This window comes from Nerophis ophidion, linkage group LG08, assembly GCF_033978795.1.
Source record: "Nerophis ophidion isolate RoL-2023_Sa linkage group LG08, RoL_Noph_v1.0, whole genome shotgun sequence".
NCBI lineage: Eukaryota > Metazoa > Chordata > Actinopteri > Syngnathiformes > Syngnathidae > Nerophis > Nerophis ophidion.
The window spans coordinates 64,716,512-64,742,989 of record NC_084618.1 but is presented as its reverse complement, the minus strand read 5'-3'; the positions used below and the strand labels follow the sequence as shown (position 1 = coordinate 64,742,989).

Sequence of the window (26,478 nt, the reverse complement as noted above, 5' to 3'; positions counted from 1 at the left end):
GCCGTGTCAGTGCGGTATTGAGTTGCCACATGAGGTGTGCCTAATAAAGTGGTCACATTTCCTGCTCCGCTGTGGCTTGCCAGTGGACAGCGGTGGCCACGAGCAGATCAGTTCATCTAATTGTGGGTAATAGGAGTCGCAGCATTTTACCAGCCCATTGATCCCATGATGCAACGATGCTGCTTGTGGCCATCCCTGCAATAGACTTCACCAGCAGGCGCATATTTCCCCTGCTAAAAAGGACATCACAGGAAATAGACTTCCGGATGCAGTGCTCTAAGACGGGCGTGTCAAACTCGTTTTCATTGAGGACCACATCGCAGTTATGGTTGCCCTCAGAGGGCCGCTTTTAACAGTGAATAATATACAGTATAAATACAGTATATATGTGCCCTGCGATGAGATGGCAACTTGTCCAGGGTTGTACACCACCTTCCGCCCGATTGTAGCTGAGATAGGCACCAGCGCCCCCTTCGAACCCAAAGGGAATAAGCGGTAGAAGATGGATGGATGGATATATATGTGTAAATATATAAAACATGTGTATAATTGTCTATATAGCGTATTTTTCGGAATATAAGTCGCAGTTTTTTCATAGTTTGGCCGGGGGTGCTTCTTATACTCAGGAGCGACTTATGTGTGAAATTATTATCACATTACCGTAAAATATCAAAAAATATTATTTAGCTCATTACTTAGGACAGTGGTCCCCAACCACCGGGCCGCAGAAGAATTTTGTATTCATTTTTATTTTAAAAAATTGTTTTTATTTATTCTTATTTTTATTAAATCAACATAAAAAACACAATATACACTTACAATTAGTGCACCAACACCCTTTTTCATGACAAAAACGTCCCTTTTTCATGACAAACAAAAACAAAACAAACACAAAAAAAAGGATTTCTTGCACAATCGGTGGTTGACTAAATACTTTTTTTGCCCCACTGTAGTTAAACAAACAGGATTCATTTATTAACTGATCATCTATTTGGGGGAAATAGACGATGATTAAATGCCTTACCTTTAATAACAGCCTGATACTCTGTGCAGTTGTTGACATAAACACCCCGGTTCACTATTTGAGGAATTCTATGATAGTGTCACTCAAAATCATTTAATTTATTTTGCTTTAATAAGAGTCTGGTCAGATTATTTGCAGTTATTTCATCCCTTCTTTTCCTCCTGAAGCCTCCATTTCCCCGTAAGCTTCCATAAGCTTCTGTGACTAATGTTCATTCTTCCATCCCATCTCCAGGCCACCACTGCAGTGCAAGTGTATCTTAAAGTCTGACAGTAGGTAGGTATTGTCCAGGAGTACTGTATGTACGCACATCCCTCCATTGTGCGGCACCAACCCCATGTTGGCATTTGTCGTAAAAAAGCTTATTACCGCTGCGATAAGACGACTGCAGTGGCTTTTATGTTCATTTAAGGAAACTTTTTTGATGTTTCTGATATACATAAAAACGCATAAACGGACCACCTTTTTGTTCCATAGAATGTATTTTTAAGGCTGTCAAATTTAATGCGTTAAAACATAGGATTAATCACCAAAAATATTGCATTAACCATGTATAAATGCAGATTAATGTGCCTTTAAGAAGTAAATGGTTGCTATAAGAATGAATCGCTGCTGTACATGCTAATTAGATTCCGTTGGGGTGTGTTTTGAAGCAAAATTTGAGCAAATCACATTTTTGAGGCAGCATTCAGTCAAGTGAAATATTTTTTTATGGCACTTTTCTTTAGTGACTCAAAGCGCTTTACATTTTGAACCCCTTTATCTACATCATTAAAGAAGGACTGCACTTTTTTGGAATTTTGCCTATTGTTATCATTATGAAAGACTAAACGACAGATGGATTTGTTTTAATGCATTTTATAAGAATTTTACAAGAAATAATTTTATAAGAATTAATCGCTGCAGTACATGCAAGTTAGATTCTGTTGAGGTGTATTTTGAAGCGAAATTTGCTGTAAATCAGTCGCAGTGCAAGTTCAAAATAACATCTTAAACCAAATTAAATTTTTGAGGCAGCCTCAGTCAAGTGTAAAGTCAGGTGAATTATATTTATAAAGCCACCCATTATCTACATTTTATAAGAAGGACTGCACTTTTTTGGAATTTTCATTATGATAGACAAAACGACAGATGGATTTTTTTTTTTTAATGCATTCTCACGTGTAAAACGTAAATTAAAGTCCGCTTACAGCGAAGCCAATGGGAGGTCCTTTATTCCGCCCATAAATTCCAATAAATAACATTCAAAAACCGCCAAAAATATTCAATTTACATTCCGTGACTTGAATATTAATCAAGTATTCGTGATATTGTTATTATAAGCGCTAACGCGGAGACACTATTTATAGCGGCACCGTGATCTCTAGCTTGTGTACAATTTCGACATGATCCACTGGTGAGGTGTTTCCTCGTTTCCCTGCTCCCTGTTAGATCATAAATCATGCCTCTCACCTGAATAGAAGAAGGCTGTGGATGTAATCCGACAAGTTGGTATACTTTGACAGCCAATTTAACCCCGGATATGGCGAAAACAACACTAAAAGATGTTAGGTTCCACCCCATTTTTCTTCGTGAGGATTAGTAGTCATTCTTCATCTCAGGGGGACTATATCAACATCCAAGCAGTCGGCATCCTAATAACAGCAGAACTTGTACAGTATGTGATGATTCATTATGTTTGTTGGCTCTCACAAAATATGCAGTGAGTAATAAGTGATGTTGTTAAAAAAAAAAGCAAACTTTGCATTTATTTAATATTTAACTATTAAAAAAAAGTACATCCATCGTCATGTCTTTCATAACGATAGGCAGAATTCCCCCCAAAAGTGCAGTTCCCCTTTAAGTGACATATAAACCTGTGTACGTGGCACTTAAGTGTCTTGCCTAAAGACACAACAGCAAGGATTAGGGTGGGATCAAACCTGGAACCCTCAAGTTGCTGGCATGGCCGCTCTACCAAGTGAGCCCCGCTAAAGTGCTACTAGTTCACTGACAACAAACAAAACTGGCAATGTTGTCAACAAAAAGCACTACAGATTAATGAAGCCATCCTTTTGTAGCAACTGTGAGTAATCGAGAATAATCCAAATTCTAAAGTGATTAATTTAATTGAAAAATAGTATAGTTTGACTTGGACAGCACTAATATTCATTTATGTGTTTGTATGACACGCAGTCATTCTTCATTTTTTTCATCTTTTTTTAAATTTTTGACTCATCATTGAATCACACTTGACAAGTGTTTAACATTCTTCATTATACACAAAAATGTAGAGAAATAAAAGTATTGGTAACATCTTAGTATGGGGAACATATTCTCTAAACCAAAGACTACATTTAGAGTTATTTGACCACGAGGGGAACATATAAGGGTTCGGGTTAGGTTTACTAATAAGCAATAATTTTGAGGTTATTGAAGGAAGACTCTTAGTTAATGGTTTACTTGTTGTATAATAAAGCCATGTATAAGAAGACATCAATAGGTACTTAATGATGACTAATTAGGAGCCAATATGTTACTAATTTGTATGTTCATAAGCAACTAATTAATGGTGAATATGTGTTCCCCATACTAAAGTGTTACCATAAGGCATTAGTAAGTACTTAATAATGATTAATTAAGAGCCAATATGTTACTAATTTACATGTTAATAAACAACTAAATAATGGTGAATATGTTCCCCATACTAAAATGTTACCATAAGGCATTAGTAAGTACTTAATGACTAAGAGCCAATATGTTACTAATTTACATGTTAATAAGCAACTAATTAATGGTGAATATGTTCCCTATTCTAATGTGTAAACATAAGGCATTAATAAGTACTTAATAATTACAAATTAAGAGCCAATGTTACTAATTTACATGTTAATAAGCAACTAATCAGTGGTGAATATGTTCCCCATTCTAAAGTGTAAACATAAGGCATTAATAAGTACTTAATAATGACTATTTAAGAGCCAATGTTACTAATTTACATGTTAATAAGCAACTAATTAATGGTGAATATGTTCCCCATACTAAAGTGTTACCATAAGGCATTAATAAGTACTTAATAATGACTATTTAAGAGCCCATATGTTACTAATTTACATGTTAATAGGCAACTAATTAATGGTGAATATGTTACCCATACTAAAATGTTACTATAAGGCATGAGTAAGTACGTAATAATGACTAATTAAGAGCCAGTATGTCACTAATTTACATGTTAATAAGCAACTAATTAATGGTGAATATGTTACCCATACTAAAATGTTACCATAAGGCATTAGTAAGTACTTAATAATGACTAAGAGCCAATATGTTACTAATTTACATGTTAATAATCAACTAATCAGTGATGAATATGTTCCCCATTCTAAAGTGTAAACATAACGCATTAGTAAGTACTTAATAATGACTAATTAAGAGCCAATATGTTACTAATGTACATGTTAATAAGCAACTAATTAATGGTGAATATGTTACCCATACTAAAATGTTACCATAAGGCAGTGGTCCCCAACCTTTTTGGATCCGCGGACCGGTCAACGCTTAATAATTTGTCCCGCGGCCCGGGGGGGATCCTTTCTTTTTTTTCTTTTCTTTTTTTTTTTCTTTGTCATGAACAAGGGAGGTTTTTGTGGTTAGTGCACTAATTGTAAGTGTATATTGTGTTTTTAATGTTGATTTAATAAAAATAAATAAAATAATACATTTTTTGGTTGGGGACCACTGCCATAAGGCACTAGTAAGTACTTAATAATGACTAACTAAGAGCCAATATGTTACTAATTTACATGTTAATAAGCAAGTAATTAATGGTGAATATCTCCCCCGTTCTAAAATGTTACCATAATGCATTAGTAAGTACTTAATAATGACTAACTAAGAGCCAATATGTTACTAATTTACATGTTAATAAGCAACTAATTAATGGTGAATATGTTCCCCGTTCTAAAATGTTACCATAAGGCATTAGTAAATACTTAATAATGACTAATTAAGAGCTAATATGTTACTAATTTACATGTTAATAAGCAACTAATTAATGGTGAATATGTTCCCCATACTAAAGTGTTACCTAAGTATTTGTGAATACCCGTGACTCTGGTATTTCACACTGCTATGGAATAGCACACAGCTCAGCCACTTTTAATTAAATGTAATATTTTTGTTTGAAAATTGGTAGACAAACTTGGACCTTTATAGCTTTTATTTTTATTTTTAATCAGTTTATTTAGCAGACGACCAGATTAGCTGATCGCTGTGTTGCAGCCTCCTCTTCTCGTTAGTGCAATGCGCTCCAGAAATCTGCCTGACCCTGCTTATCATTTTTTGGTGTTGTTTTTTTATAATTGCTGAGCGCTATGAAGGCCTCATCAATATTTCACCGAGGTGCTATTGGGCTGGTGCGCCCGAGCGTGTCAGAGTTAAAAAAGAAACAAGGAGAAGACGGAAGGGCTTTTTATTTGTCGGTGGGTCAAGCGAAGCGTCACTGAAGGGCTAGCTAGCACTGCTCTATGTTGGACATCAAAGACACAGTTGCACTTCTTCTGTTCTCAAATGCAGATTTTTATATTTTAATATTAAACCCATCACCAAGCCATTGATAGCCCAGTGACGTTTTTCACTTCACCTGACTCACTGCAATCACGTTTGCATGCCGTCTCACGCACTGAATCCACGGTGGGAAAGGACAATTGCACACGCAGTCTTAGTAAATCACACGCAACACGCCCACTAATACTACACACTATTTTATGGATTGCACACGCTGTTTTAGCGCAGGGTATTTGGAGCTTTGTGAATCAGGCCCCTATTGTAGCCAACAACCAAATTCTAAAAAGAAGACAATGTTACTGCTGTGTCAGCACAGAAAAAAAGTGCTGGTGCATGATGGAGCAGCGTGTACACCTGATTCCCCCTTCACACTTCTGACTGCCCCCTCATATATGCCTGCCCAGAACCACCCCCCAAAAATACATGTTGACAGTAATTTACCTCAAGTTAGTGTCTTTTCCCACTGCAAAAAAACAAAACCAAAATCTCTGTTTCAATTAGTCCAAAAGGGCGGAATTTGTTACATGTTGACCATTTGAAGTTTTAAAACGTTTTAATCTTATTTCTCTCTTGTAATCTGAGGCCGCGTGCACGTGGGTATTTTTTTTTAACGAGGCCATTTTAGTCAGTCAGAAGCCGAAAGAAAGTAATTCCAGAAAAACAGACACAAGACCTAAGAGTGAATATAAGACTAAAGGTAAAATAACCTTAAAATAATTGTTTCGTTCAGTTCAGTTGCAGTTTATTTCGAACATGCATACGATACAATGTAATGCATCACATACAGTGGGGCCAAAAAGTATTTAGTCAGCCACCGATTGTGCAAGTTCTCCCACTTAAAATGATGACAGGGGTCTGTAATTTTCATCATAGGTACACTTCAACTGTGAGAGACAGAATGTGAAAAAAAATCCAGGAATTCACATTGTAGGAATTTTAAAGAATTTATTTGTAAATTATGGTGGAAAATAATTATTTGGTCAACCATTCAAAGGAGGTTTTGGCTCAAAATCTCACGATACATGGCCCCATTCATTCTTTCCTTAACACGGATCAATCGTCCTGTTCCCTTAGCAGAAAAACAGCCCCAAAGCATGATGTTTCCACCCCCATGCTTCACAGTAGGTATGGTGTTCTTGGGATGCAACTCAGTATTCTTCTTCCTCCAAACACGACGGGTTGAGTTTATACCTAAAAGTTCTATTTTGGTTTCATCTGACCACATGACATTCTCCCAATCCTCTGCTGTATCATCCATGTATCCATTTTGGTATAAACTCAACTTGTCGTGTTTGGAGGAAGAAGAATACTGAGTTGCATCCCAAGAACACCACACCTACTGTGAAGCATGGGGGTAGAAACATCATGCTTTGGGGCTGTTTTTCTGCTATGGGGACAGGACGATTGATCCGTGTTAAGGAAAGAATGAATGGGGCCATGTATCGTGAGATTTTGAGCCAAAACCTCCTTAGATCAGTGAGAGCTTTGAATGGTTGACCAAATACTTATTTTCCACCATAATTTACAAATAAATTCTTTAAAATTCCTACAATGGGAATTCCTGGATATTTTTTTTCACATTCTGTCTCTCACAGTTGAAGTGTACCTTTGATGAAAATTACAGACCTCTGTCATCATTTTAAGTGGGAGAACTTGCACAATCGGTGGCAGACTAAATACTTTTTTGCCCCACTGTATGTAAGCACGCACTCTGATAGGAACTCTAAAAACAACAACTAAACACTATTTTTAAATACTGCTATTTGTTAAAAAAAACAAATGCAAAGTCTGCAATTTGGGGTTTGTAGGGACAAAAAGTAATAAAAAAAAAAACTTCATGATCATGACCTCATGGATTTGTTCACCTCAAAACTTCACATGGTCAACTGGTGTTGTGGGATTATGTACGACTGCCCGTTGTGTAAAACACCTGTACTTAACGCCACATGCGATACAATAATGGGTGCTTTATTCAATGGGATTGTTAGTTGTGTTGTAATAATTTAAAATTGTGTGCTTTTTCTGTTTTGGAAAGGAAAACCAAAAACAATGATATATCATAACTCGCATTTTCTTGTTTTGTCTTGTCTGTCCTGTCTGTGTGTGTCGGTCTGTCCTTTGTATGTCTCTATGATTTCATGACATTTTAAATTAACTGCCTTTTTTTGCTGACTTGCTTCTGTTTTGTTTATTTTTTTCATGTTAAAAATACTGTGTAACATTTAAACTGAATGACTGAAATTTCTTTTTGTTGGCATTTGACCCCCCCCCCAAAAAAATGCTTTTTAAAACTGATGTGGTAATGTAGCGACGGGCTACGATAAATCTCGCAGTCTGACCAACGTAACGGGAATAGCCGGCTCGTCTCTGCGGCTAGCGCCAATCACTAGCCCACCTTTCCAAACCTACGAGGCGCCGGGCCCCCTTCGCCGCTGTCGCTCGCCAATTCCTTCCATTTTGTAGTGGGGAGGTTGCACAAAATGGGATGTTTAAAGATAGTCGAACCAACGACACAGCAGAAGTCTCCGAACAGATTAAGCAGCGTGCAAAACTCATAGCAATAAGATCACGTGAACTTGAATGTAGACGGAATGAGCTCTTAACTTGTGAATCTAATGGTTTATAATGCATGTGTCAGGTTAGCTGATGGAGTCTAATTAGGGGGGGTAGGGGGGGGGGAGCTTTAAGATAAGTTATTTTGAATGAACATGAAATTTTATCACCGCTTCATATTTACTGTTTTTTATCTGTTAAGGATCATGACGGGAACAAAAAGGCTTAAGTTCATTTAGCAAAGACAAAAAAAAAAAAAAAACACGTACAGTAAACTGATCAATAAGTTTCTACATACCCTTCCGACGTTTGTGAATATACAGTGTTTAAGCCTGCAGCATTTTATTCGTTCCAAAAACTGTGGAGCCAAACTAGAACCATGCTGATTAAACACAGACAATTAATTTATTCTTAAAATTTCAATAAATTTTACATTTTATAATGACATTTTTTTTAAAATTATTTTTGTCTTGTTAGATAACTCCGACTGATTTAAGAAATAATATTTTTGATGTATTTAATTTGAATACTATCCACATTAGGGGTGATGTCACCACAAACATTTTACACAATAAGTCATATGCAAAAAAAAAAAAAAAAATGGTAATTGTATTCCATAATGTTAAGGGTGCCGATAAAGGGACCTTACTGAATCATTTACATATGCAACATGTTCAAAAATAAGCTGCGTGCACACATTTCGTAAATGTTTTGTGCAACCTTTAAAAAAAAAAAATGCACGGAAGTACGAATGAGTCCAAAAGTATTCAAATCAGCCATTAGTCTTGTCCTTGTAAATTTTTAAAACATTTTATTTTAAAGTATATTTTATTGGGCAGGCTGACTTTTACGTAACACTAAACTAGTCAAGTATTAGATCAGGAGTGTCAAACCTTTTATCCGGCCCACGGGATGAGTTTGCTAAGTATAAAAATGAGCCAAATTTTTGGGAATGAAATAAACAGCAGTTCTCAATGTGTCCACAAGGTGTCATAATAGCAATTCTTTGTATCATTGTAGATTATGCTACATATGTTAAAAAAAACACACAAAAAAACAAATGATGTTACTACACCAGTCGAGGAAAATGAGAAAACTACATAAATAACATTCTGTAATTTGATTTTGATAAAAAAAAAATGTTATCTTGATAGGTTAAAAATTAACACGAATGAGTTGACTGATGGACATTATCACATAATTTATTCAGAGAGTATAAATAACGACAAGTAAAGATAGAATACTTTTAACCGCAAAATGTAGCCCATCCATCCATCCGTCCATCCATCATCTTCCGCTTATCCGAGATCGGGTCGCGGGGGCAGCAGCCTAAGCAGGGAAGCCCAGACTTCTCTCTCACCAGCCACTTCATCTAGCTCTTTCCGGGGGATCCCGAGGCGTTCCCAGGCCAGCCGGGAGACATAGTCTTCCCAACGTGTCCTGGGTCTTCCCCGTGGCCTCCTACCGGTTGGACGTGCCCTAAACACCTCCCTAGGGAGGTGTTAGGGTGGCATCCTGACCAGATGCCCGAACCACCTCATCTGGCTCCTCTCGATGTGGAGGAGCAGCGGCTTTACTTTGAGTTCCTCCCGGATGGCAGAGCTTCTCACCCTATCTCTAAGGGAGAGCCCCGCCACCCAGCCGAAACTCATTTCGGCCTCTTGTACCCGTGATCTTATCCTTTCGGTCATGACCCAAAGCTCATGACCATAGGTGAGGATGGGAACGTAGATCGACCGGTAAATTGAGAGCTTTGCCTTCCGGCTCAGCTCCTTCTTCACCACAACGGATCGATACAACGTCCGCATTACTGAAGACGCCGCACCGATCCGCCTGTTGATCTCACGATCCACTCTTCCCCCGTTCGTGAACAAGACTCCTAGGTACTTGAATTCCTCCAATTGGGGCAGGGTCTCCTCCCCAACCCGGAGATGGCCCTCGACCCTTTTCCGGGCGAGAACCATGGACTCGGACTTTGAGGTGCTGATTCTCATTCCAGTCGCTTCACACTCGGCTGCGAACCGATCCAGCGAGAGCTGAAGATTCCAGCCAGATGAAGACATCAGGACCACATCATCTGCAAAAAGCAGAGACCTAATCCCGCGGCCACCAAACTGGAACCCCTCAACGCCTTGACTGCGCCTAGAAATTCTGTCCATAAAGAAAAACATTATGATTTGTACATTTTCAGAATGTGCTTGTTCTATTTTTAAACAAAGAAAACAATATGAGGATGTCTTTATTTTTAAGTCATTGTGCCGTGATTGGGCTTCACAGTGGAAGAGGGGTTAGTACGTCTGCTTCACAATACGAAGGTCCTGCAGTCCTGGGTTCAATCCCAGGCTCTGGATCTTTCTGTGTGGATTTTGCATGTCCTCCCCGTGAATGCGTGGGTTCTCTCCGGGTACTCCGGCTTCCTCCCACTTCCAAAGACATGCACCTGGGGATAGGTTGATTGGCAGCACTAAATGGGCCCTAGTGTGTGAATGTGAGTGTGAATGTTGTCTGTCTATCTGTGTTGGCCCTGAGGTGGCGACTTGTCCAGGGTGTACCCCGACTTCCGCCCGATTGTAGCTGAGATAGGCGCCAGCGACCCTAAAATGGAATAAGCAGTAGAAAATGGATGGATGTGCCATGATTTTACCAGTCCAGGCCACTTTTGAGTAGATTTTTCTCCACGTGTCCCCCGATCTAAAATGAGTTTGACACCCCTGTATTAGATGGACAGTTCCGATTGTTTATTGAAAGATTAAAAAAAATCAATGTGCTTCCAAACTAAACCTTGTCATCATTTAGAACGCTAGAAGTAACGCATGCCTGCTGTCGTCGATTACTGGGTTAGTTTTGCTTACAATCATTGCGGATTATGTCAACAACAACAAATATATTTTATGCTGCTTTACTGCAGTTTGTCTACAGAAGTCAAGCATGAGAAACTTCTTAATATATTGTAGCGCAAAAGGAGGCGGAATTCCGGTAAAATAAGTTTGAAATTTGATTTAAGTTGCAGAAAAACAACAATGTAGTGTACAAACGGGCACCATGTTTATGCTTCAATAGCCTTGTTAGTGCACTACTATACTCGCCAGGGGATCAAAGCCCCTGTAAGCATTTAAGCACACAAACATTCCTTTTTCCACAATGTGGACGTGAAAATGTTTTTCCTTTTTTTGGAAATGTTTCTGTTTCAGTCTCAGAAAATGTCATCTTTTACGATGTATTGTTGAGTTTTCTCACTGGTGTTACTTTGTTTTTGCAGAGATGTTGTATTTGCATTGTAATGACTTTCAATGGACGATGCGGATGTGGCGTCATATCACACCAATGTGTTCTTGTTCGGAAAATCAAAACAGGCAAATGTAAGTGCCTCCATGAGGTCCTTGAGTGCATGCAAATAAGCTAGATTTAACTAGCGATGCTTAACACACCCTTAGTTAGACAGCCAAAATGTACATATCTGTATCTACACATGTGAATATATTAAAGTCATATCAAATGCAAGGTGCTGTATATGCGCAGTGTGGCTTTGTAGAGATACAATTGTAGGTTATGTTCCTCCTAAAATTTTGTAGAAATTGTACATCACATGACACTTGGACTGCACTCCATTCACTATGTACTACCGTTTATGAACATAAAACTCCTCTGAAACGGTAAAAGCCAGCTGAAATTTTCTGCGAAAATGTCCGACATGAAAATGTCATTCATGAATATTTCACTATAAAAGTTCGATTCATAACAGTCAATATTTCCTAGAAAGGGTTTGTACATCCAATTTTGTACAGAACACTACAACATTTTGGGGAACACAACCAGAACACGCTTTTTGATTATTCATGTTCTCTCATTTGTCCCAACGGTAAAACCTGGTCTGTATGTGAAACAAGGGACAGTTGTGTTGTTTGCTTATGCAAGAAGCGATGCAGGAAAGCTACTTGACATATAAAACTTTAATACCTTTTTGTTGTGACTGAATGTCAAAAGACATAGGCGATCATGTATGTGGGCATCTTGTGGGGCGGAAAAAAACGTATATAAAGTCGTGATCAAAAGTTTACATAATGTCATAGCTGTCTTGAGTTTCCAATAATTTCTACAACTCTTATTTTTTTGTGATATAGTGATTGGAGCATTAAAGGCCTCAACCTTTTCTCCTCCAAACATATTGCTTGGTCTTGTGGCCAAACATCCGACCACAGAACTTTCCTTCAGAAGGTCTTATTTTTGTCCATGTGATGTCAGATGAAACAAAAATTGAGCTGTTTGGCCACAATACCCAGCAATATGTTTGGAGGAGAAAAGGTGAGGCCTTTAATCCCAGGAACACCACACCTATCATCAAGCATGGTGGTGGTAGTATTATGCTCTGGGCCTGTTTTGATGCCAATGGAACTGGTACTTTACAGAGAGTAAATGAGACAATGAAAAGGAGGATCACCTCCAAATTATTCAGGTGGGTGTTCCAACAGGACAATGACCCCCAAAACACATCAAACGTGGCAATGGAATGGCTAAATCAGGGTAGAATTAAGGTTTTAGATTGGCCTTCCCAATGTCCTGACTTAAACGTGTGGACAATGCTGAAGAAACAAGTCCATGTCAGAAAATGTAGCTGAACTGCACCAATTTTGTCAAGAGGAGTGGTCAAAAATTCAATCAGAAGCTTGTGGATGGCTACCAAAGGCGCCTTTTTGCAGTGAAACTTGCCTAGGGACATGTGACCGAATATTAACATTGCTGTATGTATACTTTTGACCCAGTAGATTTGGTCACATTTTCAGTAGACCCACAATAAATTCATAAAAGAACCCAACTTCATGAATGTTTTTGTGACCAACAAGTATGTGCTCCAATCACTCTATCACAAATAAATAAGAGTTGTAGAAATGATTGGAAACTCAAGACAGCCATGACATTATGTTCTTTTCAACTTTTGATCGCGACTGTACCTATGTAAATATATATAGTACACAATAATTGCTTGAAAAGAACAAGGTGCATGATTTGTACTAGTTCATCAGAAAATAAATATATAAAAGTACACCTACAATGCCCCTACAAATAGGGGTGGGTACCTTTTACATTTGAACAAATATGGCATTACTTCCCGTTAACGGGAAATTGAGCTGTTTTGAAAGTGTCAGGATGTTGCCGCACTTGTCTGTAAATAAAGCCAACACAATTAAAGATTATTTTTTAATTTTCCATTGACGACACTAAGATAGCACAGCAAGTATGCATTTATTTCAGTTGGTCCTGTGTTTTGATGTAGCCGGGAAGTAGTCTTTGCCATCAGGTTGAATGAGCCAGTCTTGTCTGTTGTTGAGTTGTACAAAGTGTTTATATTGTACAACTCAATCTACTTAAGGTTTGCATGTACCAAAACAAGTGGAAACTCTTAGGTTATCATGAGAAATTTGCAATAACCGGAACCCGGATGTGGGTTTAGACCACTGGTGCAGCCTATTGAGGCACCTGGGACTAAGGACTATATAAATGATCTTTTATTGAGTGATTGAAACTTGATAGCACACACAAATCTGATGTACTAAGCTCTTGCACAGAGAATTGTGTTTTTTTAAATGATCAGGATAGCGGGCGCAATCCATTCATCGTGTTTGACTTCGTGATATGTGAAATCTGTGCTGATAATTAGAACGCCCACAATAGTCAAAGGTTCTGTCAGAAAGAAAGTTATTACACATATTGTTTGTCAACCATCTTTGAGCTGATGAATGACTTGGGACTAGGGATGGGCGATATGTCCTAAAGTCTATATTGCGATGTATATTGGAGCCTCCTGTGGTAACAATATATATCACAATATTATTTTGGTTTGTAGATAATAAATAATACAATCATTTCAAAACAGGTTATTTTAAATTTCCGGTTGTATTATTTTCTCCAAACCTTTATGATTCTACTTGCTAATTTACTGTTAATATCTGGTTACTTTCTGCTGTAACATTGTTCAAACTACACTTCTCTTAAATTGTAACAAACACTCTTTCTTCTCTTCTTTGGATACTTTACATTAGTTATTGGTGGCACTACAAATCTGGGTATCGATCCAATACCAAGTAGTTGCAGGGGCATTGTTGGCGCCACCAATGCTGATCCTTCAAATTTTCAAAATCATTGAATGATTGCGTTTCGCTGGACTATTTATAACATACATCCGTAAACGTGGATGCATATGCAAAAGTGCAATATAGTTATCTGTACAGTAAATCAATTTATATCTGCACCTTTTGCTCTTTTACCCTGCACTACAACGAGCTCATGCAACAAAATGTTGTTCTTATCTTTGCTGTCAAGTTACAATTTGAAAGACAATAAAGGGAGTCTAAGTCTAAAAAAAAATGTTTTTGATCGCCGTTGAAATTTTAAAAAATACAGGATGGCAATGTAACAATATCAAATAAATATTCAAAATATTTCCTACTTTTGGCTCCGATTACCTAGAGGCAGTCCGGCTGAGTCCGCTTTGAGTGCTTGTTTTCCCGCCAAGTGCTTAAGCCGGTGCAGAACCTATAAAGTTCTGAATTTGGTACCCATTCCTATTTGCAATATACTACAGGTATTGGTAATAATTGTTCAGACAATGTCTTCAATTTTGCACTACTTATTGTCTGGGGTTAAAATACTGAATTTTTATTATTTATTAAAACATTTTTTAAGAATATTACTGTCTTAGTGTAGGTATAAAAAAACAACAACAACAACTTGTCATAACAAAACAATACTGTGTTAAAGTACCAAGGTATGGTGGCTAAAAGAGAATATGGAGTCTTTACTCTCCAATGGACTAGATTTTTTAAATTGTCTTTTCAAGCAGATTTTCCTCGGCGACACGCAACAGAAGACGAGGAAGAAATGGAAAAGAACGACAAAAAAAAAAAAAAGACTTGTGTGTATATAAATGATATGTACATGTGTATCCTCCTGAGAACCAGTGGACATCTGATTTACAAATGTGGGAAAAGAACACAAATGTCCAGAATCAGCACTTCCATGGTTGTTGCCCGGAAAAGGGTGGACTGCCATCTCCGGTTTGGGAAGGAGATCTTGCCCCAAGTGGAGGAGTTCAGGTACCTCAGAGTCTTGTGTGGGGGGGAGTGGATTGTGAGACTGACAGGTGGATCGGTGCGGTGTCTGCAGTAATGCGGACCTTGTATCGATCTGTTGTGGTAAGGAAAGAGCTGAGCCGGAAGGCAAAGCACTGATTTTACCGGTCGATCTACGTTCCCATCCTCACCTACGAACATGAGCTTTGGGCTGTGACCCAAAGGACAATATCACAGGTACTAGAGGCTAAAATGCGTTTCCTCCATCGGGTGTCGGGGGTCTCCCTTAGAGATAGGGTGAGGAGCCATGTCATCCGGGAGAACTCAAAGTAAAGCCGCTGCTCCTCCACATCGAGAGGAGCCAGATGAGGTGGTTCGGGCATTTGGTCAGGATGCCCCTTGGACGCCTCCCATAGGGCACTTCGGGACGGCTTTGTCTCCCGGCTGGCCTGGGAAATCCCCGGTAGGAGCTGGACAAAGTGGCTGGGGTCACTGCTTAGGTCTGGGCTTCTCTGCTTAGGCTGCTGCCCCCGCAACCTGACCTCAGATAAGTGGAAGAAGATGGATTGATATGAAGGGGAAACTGGTTCTCAGGAGGGTATATACAGTAGTAGAATGTATATAATATATATTGAAGAATTTTATTTTTTTCTATTGATGTTTGTTTTTCTGCAATAATTAACTACACTTTGTTTTAATATTCCCATTAACATCATGTTTTATATATTTGTGTGTCCATCTGTCAAATGAACTTGATGTATACTGTATATTCACCCCAAATGTAAATGTCTACACACACACGCACACACACACACACACACACACACACACACACACACACACACACACACACACACACACACTCACACACACACACACTGCTTGTATCCATGTTGCTGATTGGAGAGCATTGTGTTAGACATGACATGTTGTGTTCTTTACTGTTAGCTGTAGAGAGAGTTGTTGTTTCCAATTGTTGCATTTTATTCTGACAGTTAAACGACAATTTACGCAGGTAATTATTTCACTACTTAATTGAAATCATGCAAAAAGTATTGAATTTATGGAGCTGTGTTGTGAAAATGAGCACATTTGGCGATTAAACCAGCAAAATGATGATCAATTCACACGGCTGATTGGTTTATATTAGTTGAACACTACTGTAAACCAACCTTAGAATGTGCTGCGTTTGTGGTTTTCAAACTGTTGACACCAAGTACCAATTTATACATGTGCTGCTGTTCTGCTAAAAATTGCAGTTTAGCTTGGGATATGCAGCTTTTGGTCCTATGAGGAGTGTTAAAAGCTTATTTCAGTGAAATACATTTCATTTCAGTTTAAAAATTGTAGTAGTGCGGTTATTTCATTCACATTTTGTATATATGTAGTTAAAATAGATTGTTCCACTTGATTAGTGGTTCTCAAACTTTTTTTTTCTTTACCCAAGACCACCTCAGAAAACACTCCATAATGACCAACAATGAAATACGGTAGCATACTAGGTCTAAATATTTGTTAAAAACAAGGGAAATATTTTATTTCATATTTTGGGCCACTGTAGCTTTACACACAGTTTGAACAGTAAAACTTTGTTTAAATATTTACAAACCCTGTTTCCATATGAGTTAGGAAATTGTGTTAGATGTAAATATAAACGAAATACAATGATTTGCAAATCCTTTTCAACCAATATTCAATTGAATGCACTACAAAGACAAGATATTTGATGTTCAAACTCATAAACTTTATTTATTTATTTTTTTCAAATAATTAACTTTGAATTTCATGACTGCAGCGTTTCTGGATGTTGTTGATAATTGGCTTTCACTTTGCATAGTGGAGCTTTAACTTGCACTTACAGATGTAGCGACAAACTGTATTTAGTGACAGTGGTTTTCTGAAGTGTTCCTGAGCCCATGTGGTGATATCCTTTAGAGATTGATGTCAGTTTTTGATACAGTGCCATCTGAGGGATTGAAGGTCACGGTCATTCAATGCTGGTTTCCGGCCATGCCGCTTACGTGGAGTGATTTCTCCAGATCATCTGAACCTTTTGATGATATTATGGACCATAGATTCTGAAATCCCTAAATTTTAAGTTAAAGTTATAGTACCAATGATTGTCACATACACTCTTGGTGTGGCAAAACTAGTCTCTGCATTTGACCTATCACCTTAATTTCTTGCAAGTGAAGATTGAGAAACGTTCTTCATAAATTGTTTGAATATTTGCTCACGCAGTTGTGGACAAAGGGGTGTACCTCGCCCCATCCTTTCTTGAGAAAGACTGAGCATTTTTTGGGAAGCTGTTTTTATACCCAATCATGGCACCCACCCGTTCCCAATTAGCCTGCACACCTGTGGGATGTTCTAAATAAGAATAAGTGTTTGATGAACATTCCTCAACGTTATCAGTATTTATTGCCACCTTTCCCAACTTCTTTGTCACGTGTTGCTGGCATCAATTCTAAGGTAATGATTATTTGCAAAAAAAAAAGTTTATCAGTTTAAACATCAAATATGTTGTCTTTGTAGCATATTCAACTGAATATGGGTTGAAAATTATTTGCAAATCATTGTATTCCGTTTATATTTACATCTAGCACAATTTTGCAACTGAAATGGTAACGGGGTGTGTAATTAAATGATTCTTTAGCGTACCACAAGGTGGAGCCCGTGTGCCACCAGGGACACTCGCACTACAGTTTGAGAATCACAACATGCTTGCAACATGAATGTGTGAACTTCCTAATTTATGTTGATGTCGTGTGATTATTAATGCCTCTCTGTTCTTGTCTTCACAGTGTTAAGTTTCTAGCGTTCGCCTTTTCTCTCTAACGAGGAGTCAGTAAGCGGTAAACACATATTTGCGGCGGGAGCCACATAAAAGCGGCGAGCGAGATGTGGATGGACATTTTTTTTAAAAAGGAGACCTTTTTTGGGGGCCACACGAGAGAAAGGGAAAGAGCGGCCACAAGTTAATGATGAATTCCGGAAAATTCACACGGTCCGCTCGTTACCAAAGTAGCCTCCCGGAACTCCCAACGACCACCATTTTTTCTTCTTCTTTTTGGGCCAATTGACTGAGCATTGCACTGACACACTTTGGGAGCGGGGAAAGAAAACAAAAAAAGACTCCTGCGGACACATTCCAAATGACATCGCTCCCGATAACATCAAGCGGCCATCTTGTTCCATGGCCCAGGTCTATCAACTGAGCAACAACATTGGGGGGGAAAAAAACAAAACACTTGTCTTCACAAGGGACTGAATGAACAATGTAGCATCTCTGCTAACACACCGTAGCATTCGTTGGCTGAGAAACGACTGGACTTGATGACTTAAGGGATTTATGCAGTTCAGATGTCATTCCCTCTTGAGATCCTTTCCAGTGAAGACACACGAGCGAGTACATGAGAGACGAAGCACCGGTCTTCACCTTTAAAAACACTTCCGGAGGAGAATAAGACGGCTATCACGATCAAGAAACTTTTGTCTTCCATTTACTTCTAAAGAACACGAGTAAAAGCTACTACGACGAAACGAAACCCACGTAGCATCACACGCTAAACCAAGACTTCCTTTTTCTCTCATGTACTAAACAAAGGGGGCGGGGGGATACCTGCCAAATGACCTTCTGTGATATAATGTTGATTAGCAAAAATGAGTCCACTCGGGGTCCATGGTCTTCTAAAACAATCTTTAATCCTTTTAACTGCCACTTGCATCCATTCCCCATTCAAGTGAAATTAGAGCTATTGCGGCCCGAGCCAAACATAGACTGAGGGAGACAGGGGCAGACTGTTGGCCAAACAATTCTGCTTGAATTACGATAAAAAAGGGAGGATGAACGCTCCTCCCCTCCACGCCCTATGCCACTTTTTTAACCCGCATATAACTGCCCATTCGCTGGGACCAATCAGAGAACACCCTTGCTACAAACAAAGGCCTACACTGCCATCAAGGCACAAGAACCCCCCCCCAAGCCCCAATGAGTACTGCCCAAAAAATCCTTCTGCGGTACATCTCGCTGCCAACGGGTTGCTTCACTGGTGAGGCGATGTCAAGATGAGGAGGGCCCTCAAGAAGCAGAAGCGGACCAAGTAGAGAGAGCAAGTGTACAAAAAAAAAAGAACAAATCTATATTTTGATACAAACATATATATGGCATTGGAATTGGAAGCTGGTCCAAGATGGGAAGGAGGTGGAAAGCAAAGGACAGGGGAAATGAAATTTCTGAAATCTGATGCAAAATGAAACAAACAAACAAAAAAAAATTGCCATGAAAAACCGAGATCACGTGACACGAGGTGGCTAACTTACTGAAAGTCGGCACGTGTGCACTGACTGAGCAAAGACGGACTCATGCATCTAGGAGGATAGATGGACGCTGAGGTAAAGGAAGGAGGGTCGGCCGCCTGCGGGGGTAGGGGGGGTGATTGGGAAGATGATGCATTTTTGTAACTTTGTTTACCAGCATGACTACTTTGCATGACTGTCTTTTCTGCAAGCCCTTAGTTGAAGACAAGGGTGCTAGAGATACAAAAAAAACCTATATATAAAATGAACTTCAAAAAAAAAAAAAAAATGTTATATGCAATTCATGTTTTGAACGACAACAAAGAAAAAAAGATTCTAATGAAAGAGAAGATATATTTTGTTTTGAAAAGGTAAAAAAAAAAAATGTGAATATTGAAACGTATGTTTGCAACGTACACCCTGAACTATGTTTTTTGTTCGATGAAATCTCTCTGCTCCTACTGCCCGACTTTCCTCATTCCAGGGTTTGCATCCGCGCCAACATAGTTTGACTTAAAAAAAAATGCAACCGAGCGGTATATATTTTCCTATCATCTCATCGACCGTCGTCATCACGTAGTTGGCCGATTCAGTCGTGTTAGCTTGCGCCGCCAAGTCGGAAACCGTTTGCACAACGACCGTAGCAGCAGCAACTCGAGAACAAACACGCTCACTGTACTTTGCTTGATTAACACTAATTGTTTACGTTATCATTTATTTCTTTTTTTTCGGCAATAATACAAGACGAGGAAATAATGACTGTAGCGAGGCAAACTGGACAGAGTTGCTTTTGGAGAGAGTCTTGGGTCAGTTCTGTTCCTTTGGCCTTCAAGTCCTTTAAGATTGACGTGGCTTATATACAGTGGAACCTGAAAAGACAAACATAATCCAGACGCCAAAACAAAGAGGACCTTGTGCAAATTTAAGTAATCGGCCGTCATAAAACTTAACGGTTTTGTTGGTCATTTGTCTCAAAGGTTCTACAATAGTGTGTTACTTCTGTGAGCATTACTGGGAACACACCGTTTTGTGTGTGTAACTTTAATGTGTTAGATTCCGGTGGTAACCCTGAATTGATTACCATGGTTACCATGAATTGATTAATGTGGACCCCGACCTAAACAAGTTGAAAAACTATCTTGAAGAGGTTCATTTAGCCTACTGACGTGTATTTATAAATGGTTGATTTATAAGGTACAACACTTTACCTTACTAGCCTATATAAATCGACCATTTATAAGTAAGTTGAAAAACTTTTTCAGGTGTTACGATTTAGTGGTCAATTGTACGGAATATGTACTGTACTATACAATCTACTAAAAAAAGTTTCAGTCAATCAATCAATCAATCAATCAAAAAACCCACAAGTTCTTCCCAGAACTTGCCAATCAGATGCAGCTCTCCGTTCACAGGGTCCCGTCCTCTCGGCGCTGTCGGTCTGATCCGGCCTGCTCCACCGACAAGGCTCTACTCAGCTGGATGGCCAGGCAATTCGCCTAGCTCTAAATACCCTTTGGTTCAGCGTCGGTCCCGCTTTCTTCTATGGTCGACTCGGCTGAGAAGCCTATCTCGTAAGGTCGAGTCAAACCCCAAACCCCGCTGTTTTCGATAGGTTGCCTCTAATGAATCTTGGCTCTTGTTACTGACTCGGTTGAATTTGAATGAGCTGTGTTTGTCCACACCTGTTTGACAGTGTGTTTCTCCAAGAGGCGCTTTTGTGCACTTTATTCACTTTTTACGATTATACGCTGTAACTCTCCATTGTCCAATGTAATAACGATGTACCCTAAATGATGAAAAACCATCGGAGACTAGCAGAGCTATGTGAGCGAACCTTACAGTCACATTTTCAAGTGACTGTTAGCAACTGGTATTTATTAAACCACCGCCTGCTAACCTAAGCTACCATTAGTGGTTCGAAAAAACATATTTTTTTAAAAGATGTCTATTTTTCACTATTACTCCTTATATTGACTAAAAATTGTTTGTCGACCCAAGGAAAAAGAGGTGACTCAATCCGGGAGAAGCAACTAACAATTTGGAGCTATGTCGTTACGATAGACTTTACGTTCAATGATAGCTAACGTTAGTAGCTAAACTTTGCCGAATCGCTATCTTTAGCTGACAACAAACATAACTAAATTATTGCTATAAAACTTTCAGAAGTTAGCACCATATAGGCAGCCGCTTAAGGTTGCAAACAGTCACTTTATCAAAAACATCATGCAAAGTTAGTGAAGTCAAGTAAATTATATTTATATAGCGCTTTTCTTTAGTAACTCTAAGCGCTTTTACATAGTAAAACCCAATATTTAATCTACATGCCTCACAATACCAATGTCCTGAGTAGTCCTGAGTTCAATTCCGGGCTCGGGATCTTTCTGTGTGGAGTTTCCATGTTCCCCGTGGTTGCGTGGGTTCCCTCCAAGTACTCCAGCTTCCTCCCACCTCCAAAGACATGCACCTGGGGATAGGTTGATTGGCAACACTAAATTGGCCCTAGTGTGTGAATGTGAGTGTGAATGTTGTCCGTCTATCTGTATTGGCCCTGCGATGAGATGGAGACTTGTCCAGGGTGTACGCCGCCTTCTGCCCGAATGCAGCTGAGATAGGCTCCAACACCCCCCGCAAGCTCCAAAAGGGACAAGCGGTAGAAAATGGATGGATGAACATTTTAAACCAGTGTGGGTGGCACTGGGAGCAGGTGGGTAAAGTGTCTTACCCAAGGACGCAATGGCAGTGACTAGGATGGCGGAAGCGGGGATCGAACCTGGAATCCACTTAAGTTGCTGGCACGGCCACTCTACCCACCAAACTATACCGCACCAGGTTAGCTTATTCACTGAAGAAAGACAAACTTAGAGTGCCAAAGTCGGTAGCGAACTGACGCCAGGCTTTATTTTAAGTAGTGTGGCATCGCTATAATCTAGTGGCGTAAGAGACCGTAATATTGGTGCGTCTCATTAAACTCGGAAGTTGGAAGTCGGAGTTGCAAATGACATAACGGCTAAGTTGGTAGTATTCCAGTTACAAGGTCAGAAATCACGATGGCCACATCCACAAAAGCTATTTTTGCGCTTGCCTTGTCTGAAAATAAACAATATTTGTGAAAATATACACTTTAGTTTACACTCCAGTAATGTTACCGTTAACTTTACATACATTTATAAAGAACATAATGTCCTGGCTGTCTTGAATTTCCGATAATTTCTACAACTCTTATTTTTTTTTGTGATAGAGTGATTGGAGCACATACTTGTTGGTCACAAAAAAACATTCATGAAGTTTGGTTCTTTGATGAATTTATTATGGGTCTACTGAAAATGTGACCATATCTGCTGGGTCAAAAGTATACATACAGCAATGTTAATATCTGGTTACATGTCCCTTGGCAAGTTTCCCTGTGGATGGCTACCTAAAGCGCCTTATTGCAGGGAAACTTCCCAAGGAACCAAACTTCATGAATGTTTTTTATGATCAACAAGTATGTGCTCCAATCACTCCATCACAAAAAAACAAGAGTTATAGAAATGATTGGAAACTCAAGACAGCCACGACATTATGTTCTTTATAAGTGTATGTACCTAATTTTTCGGACTCTAAGTCGCAGTTTTTTTCATAGTTTGACTTACACTGAGGAGCGACTTATGTGTGAAATCATTAACACATTACCGTAAAATATCAAATAATATTAATTAGCTTATTCACGTAAGAGACTAGACGTATAAGAGTTCATGGGATTTAGCAATTAGGAGTGACAGATTGTTTGGTAAACGTATAGCATGTTCTATATGTTATAGTTATTTGAATGACTCTTACCATAATATGTTACGTTAACATACCAGGCACCTTCTCAGTTGGTTATTTATGCGTCATATAACGTACACTTATTCAGCCTGTTGTTCACGATCCTTTATTTATTTTAAATTGCCTTTCAAAGGTCTATTCTTGGTGTTGGATTTTATCAAATAAATTTCCCCCAAAAATGCGACTTTTACTCCAGTGCGACTTATATATTATTTTTTTCCTTCTTTATTATGCATTTTCGGCAGGTGCGACTTATATTCTGGAGCGACTTATACTCCGAAAAATACGGTGAATTTTGATCGGGACTGTATGTGACGGATTTAGTGCGACAAAAACAAATCAAAATTGCTAATAATTGAAATCATAGAAATGTATATCATTGTTTACATCCAGAGCAGCCATCTTTGAAACCAAATTGGGGTTGGTGACAACCCGACTTTCCGAGACCGAAATCCGACTTCGAGGGGCGTTCCAGTCGAAATTACGACTATGAACTCGAAAAAATTTCGACCTCCCAGTACCAATAGAACGCACCGTATGACGTCATTTAACCTGGAACTTTCAAACCGATTGTTTAAGTACATCTTCTTCCAAAAGTGGAGTAAACAAATGATGACCATGAAACCTTAAGTTTCATGGTCATAAATAGTTTCTAAGGACACAAATTACTCTATTTAAAATTACATTTTACATTCCAAGTGTTATATTAGTAACACATTAAAATGAGTGACGACGGCTAAAGCAACTGGACAGCCATTCGGGCTAACCGGTCATGTTAGTTGTCACTTAGCTATTTGCACTTTCTTTAAACCTCTCATTCAGTACGATTCTGCTATTAGATTAGGTATGAGAAACAATTTTTATAAAGCCAAAGAAAAAGCAAAACACTTCAATCTTTTGGTGCCTCTAAGTTTTAGGCTGAGTTTCAGATCCGAATTACACTGGCCTTTGTGATTTGAGATTTGACTTTTGAGGTTCCACTGTGTATCACAAAAATCCAAATCAGGTTCAAGACTCCAGGAGAGATTTCAGGTTTGCATGGAACCGTCATTCCAAAGTTTGGTTTGTAAGGACTCAGGTTGTGTCAATGGCGTGTGTGGACGTTCAATAGGTGTTGATTTATCTGAGACATTTAGATGATGTGAACACCCCAAAGTGATGTGTAGAGATTAAAAAGAAAAATACGCATGCATTATGACTTGATAATCTTAAAGCGGGAACGGGCTGGGAGGGGGGACGACAAAGTCTTGGCATAGCCTCCTCTTCCGCCATTGTTTGTCATGAATCCTTGAAAAAAAACAAGAAAAAAAAAAAAACGACGACCACTGTGCTGTGTTTTGTAGAGCAGAAACGTCTTCCTCCCAGAGGCTAATGGCAACGCACCGCGGTGTGTAAAGGTAGCTTGTCTTTTTTTTTTTTGGTCTATTTTATTTCCAGTTGTAAGACGGCGTCGTCCATGCAGCATCCCAACTGGCCCCGAAAAAATGATGTCAATCAAGCGTTTATGAGGCGATCCCAGTGTCCACCAAGGGTGAGATGGATGTTTATTGGTTAATTGATTGATCGACGACCTCATCCTTGTTTATTTTCCAAGTGACTTCCTTGCAGGCCCTGCTGGTCCAGGGTGTCCTGTAGCTCGGGTAGCTTATTATTTTAATTTTTTTTTTGCATTCCTGTCATATTGCAAGTTGGAAGGCTCTAGAAGTCTATGCTGGCATTACAGGGTCTATCTTCAAAAAATGTGGTCTACAACATGTTCAGGTCAAATTTGTGCATGCACAATTATGTTTTTTTTTCCCACCCATTTTAATGTAGATAACATTGTTTTTAATCACTTTAAATACCTAAAATGTCTGTTTATTGTCATGCAAACTGTCATAAAATGTATGCTCTACATGCTAAACTATGTTAAAAGTTCTCTTTGGGGTGTTTCCTGCTCTCAAACAAGCAAAATTAATTTTCTTTACCCGCCTGTTTGTGTGTAATGTTTCTGGTTTGTTCACTTTGACGACACTGTATGCAATCTGCACCAGGAATGCCACCGATTGACACTTACTGTAATGCGCCATATGTCGCAGATATTTGGGACTGTGTGTCGTGGCCCTAATAATGGCTTCTAAAAAATGAGGTTTATTTTACATAATAATGAGCCCGGAGAAATCCCATTATTCTAGATATTTAAATGACGCACATTATCAGACACCGCACATGGGATTTTGCAGGCCGACGTCATGCATTCTCACAGGTTTTCCAAAGATAGGAGATGTATGTTCACTAGTGTAGCGAGCCACTGCACTGCGGTCTTGGCGGGAGAGCGGATGCAAAGACGAGGTGGTCACTGGGGGATCTGGGTGTGACTTAAGCCGGATTTTTATTTTTTGAAATGTCCTAACACATCGAGAACTGTACAAAGTATATTTCAACGGAATGTTCATTACCTATCTTTTTATATTTTGAACAGAGAGAGAGAGAGAGAGAGAGAGAGGGGAAAAAATAGAAACATATCAATTAAAGTGTCATAATTTAACACATTTCTACTACTGAGACTTAAAAATGTATGAATGTTATCGCGAACTAATGTGAAACCAATCTCCATTGCAGCTTGAATGAAATACCTGGTTAAAAGTCATCTGATGCTTTTCTTGTTTTTTCAGAGAAAATTGCTTCGAATCATTGAGATGAACTTAAAATAAATGGGGAATATTTACAATAATCTTTGTCCGCTTATTTTTTTTCTGAGATGAGACTGTTTCTTTACGAGAATTTTGTAGGAAACGTGGAAGGACAGTGGGGAAGAGAATCACATGGCCCCGTTCCTGGGGTGAATCTCGCGTAAGACTGCTGAAAATGATGGAAAGCACCATTCTACATAGCAACTGACGCTGTAGTCAAAGTTGGAATTTCCATAAAACACATTTTAAAATATTCCACTCTCTACTGGAGTCTGAAGTGGATAGTGCACGCCCATCTCCCCACCCAAGTTGTCACGTTTCATTTGTCAGGTAAATTGTGCCGAATTGGGGCCATATGAATCCTCTTTACTCTCTAACATAAATTCGGAAATTCAAACTCAATTGACTCCTGGAAATAGAGTCCGGGCGAGCCTGGGCCAAGTCAAATATTTCAGAAGCACTTGACTAAATGTGTCTACTTTTTCCTCAAGCAACTAATGTGACCCTAAAC

The 26,478-nt window shown here is 38.9% G+C and overlaps 1 protein-coding gene across 3 annotated transcripts in view; it reads left to right on the top strand.

Annotated features, from left to right (window-relative positions):
• LOC133558173 (potassium voltage-gated channel subfamily C member 1-like) overlaps positions 1-26,008 on the top strand; it is a 145,890-nt gene extending 119,882 nt beyond the window's left edge. For all 3 annotated transcript variants that reach the window (XM_061909350.1, XM_061909351.1, XM_061909352.1), the window contains one exon: positions 17,994-26,008. Coding sequence is in view for 1 of the 3 variants with exons in the window: in XM_061909351.1 (XP_061765335.1) it covers positions 17,994-18,007 (14 nt within the window). In the remaining 2 variants the exon portion in view is untranslated. The remainder of the gene's footprint in view (positions 1-17,993) is intronic.
• The last annotated feature ends 470 nt before the right edge of the window (positions 26,009-26,478 follow it).